We start from the raw sequence: 10,460 nt of genomic DNA, 5'->3' as shown, positions 1-10,460 counted from the left end.
AAGGTTGAGAAGGTCGGGTGAAAGAAATCACACGGCCGAAAAATGAGCTAGAGATCCTATGTCAGTGACACAGGGCTGTGTAAAATACAGAAAACAGAAAGAGAGAGAAAGATCCTTTTTTCTTAGTAAGCAGAACACAGAGCTGTGCAAAAGAGAGAAAGATCCTTTTTTTGGTTAGTTAGAGAAGGAGAGTATAGAAAACAGGAAAAGATCCTTTTTGGTTGGTGAGACAAGGAAAGTATAAAGAAGAGGAGTCCTTGTGGCACCTTCGAGACTAACAAATTTATCTGAGCATTAGCTTTCGTGAGCATCCGATGAAGTGAGCTATAGCTCACGAAAGCTTATGCTCAAATAAATGTGTTAATCTCTAAGGTGCCACAAGTCCTCCTTTTCTTTTTGCCAATACAGACTAACACGGCTGCTACTCTGAAACCTGTCATTATGCAAGGAAAGTAGAGCAAGCTGCAGGGGGGTGGACGGGGAGGGGGAAGAGAGCTTACCCTTGCGGCTGCCCCCCCCCGTCCCGGGAAAAGAGGGAGCTCCCAAGGCTCACAGCCCCCAGCATGGTTATCTCCGCCTCTCGGGCGCATCAATCAGAAACTGTTCTACAGCTGCATCATAGAAGGCATTTTCCTGAACCAATCCTATCAACCCAAGATTTTTAAACAAGAGCCCTCTCCCTCCCCTCCCCGCCCCTCCCCTCACTACCCACCCCCTTTAACTGCCTTATTCTTATCTAAGAAAACGGGCCCCAAGCACCTTTCCCACTAGATAGATAGATAGATAGATAGATAGATAGATAGATAGATAGATAGATAGATAGATGATAACCCCATTGGCTTTAAGCCCTTTTAAATTTTATGGAACTTTTCCCACCGGGGCTGACAGACAGACAACAAAAATGATTTTGGGGGTTTTTAGAGAGAGTTCCCTGTTTTAAAATTTCACAGTTCAATTAGGGCTTGTCTACACTGCCACGTACAGTGCTGAAACTTGCCCCGCTCAGGGGTGTGAAAAAACACCCTCCTGAGCTGGAGCCGCGAGGACACTGCCTCCTTAAAGTGCTGTCGCGGCAGCGATTTCACGTGGACAGTGTAGACACCTTCTGAACAGTTTAAACCAGTTTGTGTTAAAAGGGGGCCTCTTTATTTCACTACAGAACAAGGGAGTTCATTTCAACGGTTAAAAAGGTGTTAAATAGACCGTGAATGGTAATATTGCTATGTCCTTACCATTAAGGTTCCTGTAAACAGGTGTTGATCTTATTAGTCTTCAGTAAAACTTGGCAGCCCTTTAGGTTTACATTTAGTTTTAGTCCTCTGCCTTTGCTGCAAAAATTTTTTAAAAGCAGAAGGGCCTGCTTCAAATAGGTCAAATCTCTTAAAAACTTTATTTGATATGATTAAACATTGTATGTTTAGCAAGTGTTAAGTGGCGGGGAAAAAGTCAGGAAAGAGGTGGGGTGGGGGTTTTCCAAAATCGCCGGCAGGCAGGCCAGCGGCCTCATCGCTGTGTGCTGGAAAACAAGTGTACCTAGTCAGAGGGCTGTTTCTTGTGCCTATCTGCTACCAGTAGATATAACAACTTATGACCACAGGCTATAAAATGTGCTGTAGTAGGGCCCTCTCCCAGTAGAAACCAGCATTCAGAGGAGAAGTACACACAGAATGCTGGATGCTTCTGTCCCAACAGTTATGAAATTCGTGGGCTTGGACCATGAAAAAGTTCAAGGAGCTGAGTTTACAGAATCTAATTAAACTGTTTCAGAGTAACAGCCGTGTTAGTCTGTATTCGCAAAAAGAAAAGGAGGACTTGTGGCACTTTAGAGACTAACCAATTCATTTGAGCATAAGCTTTCGTGAGCTACAGCATCCGATGAAGTGAGCTGTAGCTCACGAAAGTTTATGCTCAAATAAATTGGTTAGTCTCGAAGGTGCCACAAGTACTCCTTTTCTTTTAATTAAACTGTGAAATTTTAAAACAGGGAACTCTCTCTAAAAACCCCCAAAATCATTTTTGTTGTTCGTCTGTCAGCCCCAGTGGGAAAAGTCCCATCAAATTTAAAAGGGATTAAAGACATTGGGGTTCTATAGACATCATGCTAAAGATTTAAGGGGTTTAATAAAGAGTGTGAGCCTTTTTGTAGGTTTTGTAGGTTTTTAAAAAATACAGCCTACAAAATTGGGTAGCCAGGATAAAAATTAGCATTCAATTCTATCAGGAGTTTAAAAAACCTCTGGAAAGGTTTCTTAAATTCATTAGGAATTTTCATAAGGGGCAGGAGCCACTGCATTGCTTGGTCACATATTCAAGAAATCATACAAAAGTACTCATAGGCAAATGCTTTAAAAAGAAACTAACGCTATATTTTTGTACTCTGGTCAATTGACTTGGGCAAAACTCTGAAAAGCAAATGAACACTTTAAAAAAAAACAACCTTTCATCATGTCTTTTTATGTTTCCTTTTAGCATTTTAAAACCCTTCCAAGTTTGTTTGCCTTTGGTTTCCATTTAAAAAATCATTAGAAAAGAAAAATGTGTGTGCGGGAGGTGGCGAAGGGGGGCGACAAATACCTTATCTCTGGTTTAAAAAAAAAAAGCTAACTGGTTCACATAAGCTGCTTTTTCTTGTGTTTTGTAGAAATCCATACTTTCAAAACGTGAGGTTTTTAACTGTACCCTGATTTTTAAAGCTTTCTTTACAATTTCAAGCTAACCAAACAAAAACAGCTTTCTCTTTTTGCATTCTTTGATAGATTAAGTCCATTTAAACAGTTAAAAAAGAGCTTGTACCTGGGTCTCAGCACACAGACTGCAAACATTTAGAAACAAATGCAGCAAAAAATTCAGACAAAAATCCCTAAGTCAATAAAAACTTAATTTAACTTTAACAAATTACTTTTGTAAACTGCCTGTGGTTTTAACCCCGAGGTGCTTCTTTATTTTACACTCTTAATAAGTTCAAAGGGTGTCTTTTGAAAAGCAATCTGCTGTGGGTTCTTGTTTGTTTTAAATTCATACATGTTCTGGCCATCTTTACAGTGAAACAACTTTTGTCACAGGACAGGCGAGCTAAACAGGGGAAGGGAGCTATTTTTAAATCCTGCTCCATGCAGATTTTATATAAAAGGCCTAAAGCAAACTTGTGTGTCCTGGTTTACATTTCAAAAAAACATGAGAAAAGAAGAACGTATGTGTGTGTGTATGTTGGGAACAGAACAAGCCCCTTATCTCTGTCAGAACTTTTTCACATCAGCTGCTTTTTCTTCTTTTTTGTCTAAATCCAAACCTTAAAAACATGAGGGTTTTAACTGTACCCTGATTTTTAAAGCTTTCTTGACAATTTAAAGGTAAAACTGTTTTGGTTTGGGTCTCTTTTTGTATTCTTTTATATAGTAAGTTTATTTAAACAGTTAATAAAAAGATTTTGTAAATGGTGATGTGGCCATTCACATTTCTGTAACCAGGAGGCTTTGATATCTACATGCCTGTTTCCTTTAATTAACTTTACGGCCCTGGCTTTTGCTTAATGATAGCTAGACATCTTTTGAAAACAAACTGGCTAATTCAAAAATGCCCCTGTTAAACTTATTACTAAAATGTTTTTTGTCTTCTTAGAAACACAAAGTACAAATGAAAAAAACTTTTTGTTTTTATAAAGCGTTACTTTTAATACAGCTTCTAGTCCCAAAACAAACACAGAAGCATGTATCTATGTCTCAGCCCGTGGGCTGCAAACATTTAAGAACAACAGCAGTCTGATAATGCAACAAAAATCTAAAATGTTTAATAAGCTTAATATAACTTTCATGGTGTGTTAAAACTGTTACAGCATTTTTAAAAGGTGCATTTTTATTCCACTCCAAAACACAGCCTTGTTTTTTTCCGGTGAACAGGAGGTTTAAAGTCATGGCTCTGTTTCCTTAGGTCCTGTCTACGCTGGCAAGTTGCAGCGCGGCAAAGCAGCTTTCTGCTCTGCAACTGGTGAGGTGGACGCACGGCCACGCCACTCAGGGCGCGGAAACAGGGCAGTTGCAGCGCTTTAAAAAAAGCCCTGCACAGTTTAAAAAACTTTCTGCGCCGGGGCTACAGGCTGCGGTGCCAGTGTAGACACCGAGGTCGATTACGGCGCTGCGATTGGCCTCCGGGAGGTGTCCCACAATGCCTGCTCTCGCCTCTCTGGTCATCGGTTTGAACTCTACTGCCTGGCCCTCAGGTGACCATCCATCATCCCCACTCCATAAACTCCTTTGCCATTTTGAAAGTCCCCTTCCTGTTTGCTCGGTGATGAGTGCAGCGCATCTTTCCAGGTGGCCAGGCCTGCTCCACGCACCAGGCGATCCCCCTGCTTGGAGCTATGCCGAGCTGCTGGACCTCATCAGCATTTGGGGAGAGGAGGCTGTACAGTCCCAGCTGCACTCCGGACGTAGCAATTATGATACCTACTGTGACGTTATTGACTTGAACTGGGACCATATAGATCATTGTTGCAACCAAGGTCCTGTAGTGGCACCAAATCTTGTATAAAGGGGGGTCCACTAAGGTGTCTAAGGCAAGGTTACGGTTTGCTGGTTATGACTGTGCTATCTATATGCTTGTGTCATTTTTGTATTTTAAGTTATAAGTATTGGCTCTATAGTGTCTGTGGTTCAAACTTGTATTATGCTTCTGGGAGACACCCCAGACAAGTTGGAAAGGAGGACTTGTGCCACCTTAGAGACTAACAAATTTATTTGAGCATAAGCTTTCGTGAGCTACAGCTCACTTCATCGGATGCAATGCCTAGCCTGCTTGATGGCCGATTAAGGACCATCAGCTACACAATTGACCCCTTGAGAGAAGGCAGACAAGCCTTGGGACTCAGCACGGTGTGCAGGGACCTGCCTATGGACAGAACTCGGAGGTTTTTCCAGGCCACGTGATGGACAGCTTGTCTTTGGGACAAAGAAAGAAAGACCACATGGCAAGAGAATATAAAAAGCTGCTGCAGCTCCTCCATCTTGTCTTCAGTCCTGCTTCATCCCTCTGGAGGGACTTTGCTACACTGAAGCTTTGAACCAAAAACTGAAAGACGCATCCCAGCTGTGGATGTTCTCCAGAGACTTGATGTGAACCTGCAGTTTATTCTGTCGCTTCCACAAGCCTGAACCAAGAACTTGGCCATGACTGTATGTCATTGATTCCATTTCACCAATTCTAGCTCTCATCTATAGCTTTTTCCTTTTATGAACAAACCTTTAGATTTTAGAGTCTAAAGGGTTGGCTACAGCGTGATTTGGGACAAGGTCTGCTTTGTATATTGACCTGGGTCTGTGGCTTTGTCCTTTGGGATCAAGAGAACCTTTTTTCTTTTCCTGGGGTATTGGTTTTCATAGCCATTTGTCCCCATAACAAGTGGTACTGTTGGGGATCCTGGGAAACTGGAGCGTCTAAGGGAATTGCTTGTGTGACTTGTGGTGAGCCAGTGGGGTGAGACCAAAGTCTGCTCTGTTTGGCTGGTTTGGTTTGCCTTAGAGGTGGAAAAGCCCCAGCCTTCGGCTGTAACTGCCCTGCTTGAAGCAGTTTGTCCTGAACTGGCACTCTCAGTTGGGTCCCGCCAGAACCAGCATCATTACACCTACGGACAGATTTCACGATGCATGACAGAAAGGGGCGATGACCGGGACACACGGCAGTTTAGGATGAAAATGAAGGAGCTGCGGAACGCCGAGCACAGGGCGCGGGAGGCAAACCGCCACTCCGGTGCTGCGCCTATGAGCTGCCGGTTCTCCAAAGAGCTGGACATGATACTCCGCGGCGACCCCACCTCCATTGCTAACACCACTGTGGATACTTCGGTGGCTCGCATGTCAGTTGAGAGTGGACCGAGCCAGGAGGAGGAAATCTTGGACGAGGATGTGGAGGGGGACCCAGAGGCAGAAGATGACTCGGAGGTCAGAGATGCATGCTGCCAGGAGCTCTTTTCTACCCCGGATGTTGGCGAAGCGCAAAGAGGAGAGGAGGCCCCTGGTAAGTGGATTTGATTTTGGGACTCGCTGAAGTGGGTTGTTGGGGGCAGGAGGGTTGCAGAAAGCAGGCTTGTCTCCCACCGCATGCCACCCTGCCGGAAGCAGAGGGGCGGGACAGGAAGCGGAACTATAAAAGGCCGCCCCTCCAGCTGAGTTGGGAGAGAGCTGCTGGAGGAGCAGGACGTCTCTTCCCTGCTCCCCTAATGGAAAGCGCTATCCTGACAGAGAGCCAGAGGGGCTGCCGGCGCTGCCAGACGCCGGGGACTCCAAGGAGCTGGTGGGGCTGCCACTAGCCATCTACCCCAGCGAAGCGAACAACAACCCTGGAACCCATGTACACACGGAATGGGTGTGTAGGAAGGAGCCCAGGGCAGCTGAATCGGCTTCAGCTGTGTTATTGATGTAAGCAGAGACAGGGTGGGCTCCACCCTGACATCTGGTGGTGAGGTGTGGCAAGTTGTGGAAAAGAACTTCAGGGGCTGATCTCATTTGCATAGGCACACCCACCCTGCCTAGAATGAGGCCATAACTGCCCAAATCGTCACTTTGGCTGCTGTGGGATCCCCAGTGTCTCTGTTATTGGGGCGGGAAGAATAAATTGTTAGTACCCTGATTATGGGAACTGTGCTTGGAACTGTACTTGGCCTTTTTGTTATGATGGAGGACTCACCATCAACTGAGTAGCACTCACTAGGCAAGGGACATGGGTTCCAAAACTCTGTGAATTGAGAGAGACTTGAGACAGGTATTAGTGCCTGGTGGTGTAGGCCCCTTTTGTGAGGGCCTGAAGCACCAATTGCACCTCTGTCTCTCTCCACTGTGGAATGTCAGAGCTAATTTTGGGTCTATTAAGAGTTTTGTTACAGGTATTGTGCTGAATTCACTTCAGCCTTATAGTGCACCAGCACTAAGGCTCCCACTACTATGAGCTGAAATCACTGAGAGCTGAAATCACTGAGCACTGTGTCAAGTAGGGGGGAGCCGGAAGTTCTAGTGTGCAGTGGAGCCGGTCGTGAGACAGCAGTGTGTTCGTGAGACGGCGAGCTGAGCGGAGCCGGTCGTGAGACAGCAGTGTGTTTGTGAGACGGCGAGCTGAGCGGAGCCGGTCGTGAGACAGCGGTGTGTTCATGAGACGGCGAGCTGAGCGGAGCCGGTCGTGAGACAGCGGTGTGTTCGTGAGACGGCGAGCTGTCTGGAGCCGGTCGTGAGACAGCGGTGTGTTCGTGAGACGGCGAGCTGAGCGGAGCCGGTCGTGAGACGGTGAGCTGTGCAGAGCGGAGCCGGTCGTGGTGGAGCGGAGCAGAGCCCTGTGGGGCAGTCAGCTTCAGGACACGTAAGGTGCCCCTTACCTCTTTCCCCCACACCCAGGCACATTTTAGCCAGATTGGGGAGTAACACTCTGCAGGTGAACTTTTGAACTCCGGGGCTGGACTTTTTTTGGACTTTGGGCGATTAGTGGATTGCTGGACTCAAGAGACGTTTGGGTTCTGGGACTCAAGAGCCTGAGGGAAAGGATGTGGCCCAAATTTTCTGGGGTGGGTCAGTGTTCATGGTTTGGTTAATGAACACTAGTTGTGGTGTTTCCCCAATTTAATGCTGATGTTGTTTGCCTCATGTTATTAAAGATTCTCTACTACACCAAGACTCTGTGCTTGCGAGAGGGGAAGTATTGCCTCCTTGAGGCGCCCAGGGGGTGTGTAAGATTTTCCCAGGTCACTGGGTGGGGGCTCGAGCCAGTTTTGCATTTGCTTTAATGAGAGGGAACCCCTGTGTATTGAACCCGGCCCTTGCTGCTATCAACTTGGCCTGGCAGAAGGGTTACATTTGTGGGGGCTCGTCCGGGATCGAGACTGGGTCAGTACCCCTCGCAAGCACATCTTAGGTGAGTCATTAAATTGGGAGAACCCAGAATCTGGTTGTTGTTGTTTTGATCTGTTATATTTGGGAAAGAAATTACAGTTTGTATAATGGCCCTACATTTGCTAGAGGATTGGTGCAAGGGGATGAATATTAACCCTAGGAACTGTGTCCTGGTGACCGGGGTGCCGGAGGCATTCGATGAAGGCTCAATAGAGCCTACCTTAAGGGCATCCACTGAGTACCTGAGTAAGTGTAAAATGCGTGGGCGCATATTTGTGAGGGAGGATGGAGATTTTGCTGTACTGTGTGAGCTGCCGTCGGCTGTGGACCCTCTACAGGTTCCAGGCACGATAGCAGTGGAAGATGGTGAGTGGAAGGTAATAACTACTGGGAGCCAGCCCTCACCGGCTCCTGCATCTGAAGTGGAGTTTTTAAAGAAAATGTCAGCCTTTTTGGGGAGAGAGGGGAAGACCTTGGCTGATATGCCGGGTCTGTTGGGCCTTGACCCAGGAGTCCCAACCCGGGAGGCTGCTCCATCACCTGATGAGTGGGTGAAGGCTTTGGGGCAAGCATTAGAGAAGGTCGTGCCACCCCACCCTGAGTCAAGCCCCTATCGTAAACTGAGGCTGTTTTCTGGGGGTCCCACCCCAATACCCGGGGAGGAAGCATTTGAACCCTGGCTGGAACACACCACTGAAATGCTGCAGGAGTGGGCAGTACCTGATGCTGAAAAGAGAAGGCGACTAGTAGAGTGCCTCAGGGGGCCAGCCCTAGATGTGATTCGCACCCTGAAGCTCAGTAACCCTGGGGTCAAGGTAAAGGACTGCCTAGAGGCCCTTGATCATGCCTTCGGGAGAACCGAGGGCTCAGAGGATGTTTATTGCAAGTTCCTCAATGCCAGGCAACAAAAGGGAGAGAAAGTTTCTGCCTACATACAGAGGTTGGAGAAATTATTACAGAGAGCCATCATGAGGGGAGCAGTAGCGGTTGAGCAAATGGACCGGACTAGATTGGCTCAGATTGTGAGGGGAATTCAATATCAGAACCCAATCCTTCTCCACCTTCGATTAAGGGAGCGCCAAGACAATCCACCGGGTTACTCTCGACTGATAAAAGAGGTCCGAGAGGAGGAAGAGAGGCAGGCAGCTGGTGAGGTTTGGGAGGTTCAGCCACCCCAGGCAACTGCCACAACATCCATACGAGCGCCCAAGGCGCTGATGGTGAATCCTCAAGAGGAACTTACCCAACGAGTGCAGGTCCTGACACAGAAAGTGGCTGAACTAGAGAATACCATCGATTCAGCAAAGACTTCAGCGTACAAGGAACCCCCTGTTACCACGGTCCAGAAGACTACATTTAGAACCTCTGCCCCACCCCGGCAACACGGGAAAGGGCAATCCTTCTTCTGCTACCGGTGTGGCCAGGATGGGCACATTGCTGCCAGGTGTCAGAATGCAGAGAATCCCCCGCTAGTATACCAAAAGCTGAGGACCACCTGGGGAAAGTCGGGAAACGGCCCCAGGGCCTGGGAAGGGAGCCGCCTAGGCCTGCAGGGTTCGGAGGCTCCCCTGCGAAGAACCATGCCACCCGAATCCCACCAGGATTGATAGGACCTCGAGCTGAGGTCACTGTAAAGGTTGAAGGGACAGAATGTAGAGCAGTGCTTGACACGGGATCCCAAGTGACTATCATATTCCAGTCTTTCTACCAGCAGATGCTTATGCATCTGCCTATACAGCCCTTGACAGGGCTTGGCCTGTGTGGTCTCAGCATGGATGAATACCCGTATCAGGGGTATGTCATTGTACACCTGGAATTCCCAGAAGAGATCGCTGGGGTAAGACAGGAGGTGGACACTGCAGCTTTAATATGCCCTGACCCTAAAGGTGTCTCTGATGTGTCCGTGCTGATAGGGACCAACTCCAGCCTCTTTAAGGTACTTGCAGATTACTGCAGACAGCGAGCAGGGGACCAATACCTGAATACCTTGGTGATACACACACATTGTGCTGCAGCCTACAGAAAAATTGAGGACGCAAAAAGAGTGATGCCTGATTTGCCGGTGGGAGCACTGAGGTACGCAGGCCCGGTCCCCTTAGTGGTGTCTGCAATGACAGAAAAGGAGGTGATTGTCATGAGTACCTGCCTGAAAGGCAATAAGAGAACATTAGCAGTGGTGGAGCAGCCAACTGAGGGAGGGCTCCCTGAAGGAGTGCTGGTTCTTAGTGGAGTCATAACCCTACCTGCTGAAGCCCAGGAAGAGGTGACTATACTGATTGCTAATGGGACAAGTCGTGATATTTTTGTGAGGCGAGGACAAAAGATAGCAGACCTCTTTGAACCCGAGTCAATTGTAACCCCCCAGTGTGAAACGCAAGTTCCGACGATAGACCCAGCAAAGTTTGACTTTGGAGATTCACCAGTGTCCGAGGAGTGGAAAGATCGCCTGAGGAAGAAACTTTGTGAAAGATCCAAGGTGTTCTCACTGCATGAGTGGGATGTGGGATGTGCAAAAGGAGTAGAACACAATATCAGACTACATGACTCTCGACCTTTTAGGGAGAGATCTAGGAAGATTGCTCTCTCTGAGAT

At 47.4% G+C, this 10,460-nt stretch overlaps 1 protein-coding gene across 1 annotated transcript; it reads left to right on the top strand.

Annotated features, from left to right (window-relative positions):
• The first annotated feature begins 7,176 nt into the window (after positions 1 to 7,176).
• Positions 7,177 to 9,475, top strand: LOC144929713 (paraneoplastic antigen Ma1 homolog). Its single transcript, XM_078850124.1, has one exon. The coding sequence runs from the start codon at positions 7,976 to 7,978 to the stop codon at positions 9,473 to 9,475; it is 1,500 nt and encodes a 499-aa protein (XP_078706250.1). The 5' UTR covers positions 7,177 to 7,975.
• Positions 9,476 to 10,460: the final 985 nt, after the last annotated feature.

The sequence above is a fragment of the Lepidochelys kempii genome, chromosome 23 (genome assembly GCF_965140285.1).
Source record: "Lepidochelys kempii isolate rLepKem1 chromosome 23, rLepKem1.hap1, whole genome shotgun sequence".
Taxonomy (NCBI): domain Eukaryota; kingdom Metazoa; phylum Chordata; order Testudines; family Cheloniidae; genus Lepidochelys; species Lepidochelys kempii.
Note: the sequence above shows the minus strand (reverse complement) of the source record. Positions and strands in the feature narration are given on the sequence as shown.

Excerpts from the sequence above, each read along its gene's own strand:
- LOC144929713 (XM_078850124.1), top strand. The coding sequence starts at position 7,976 with ATGGCCCTACATTTGCTAGAGGATTGGTGCAAGGGGATGAATATTAAC.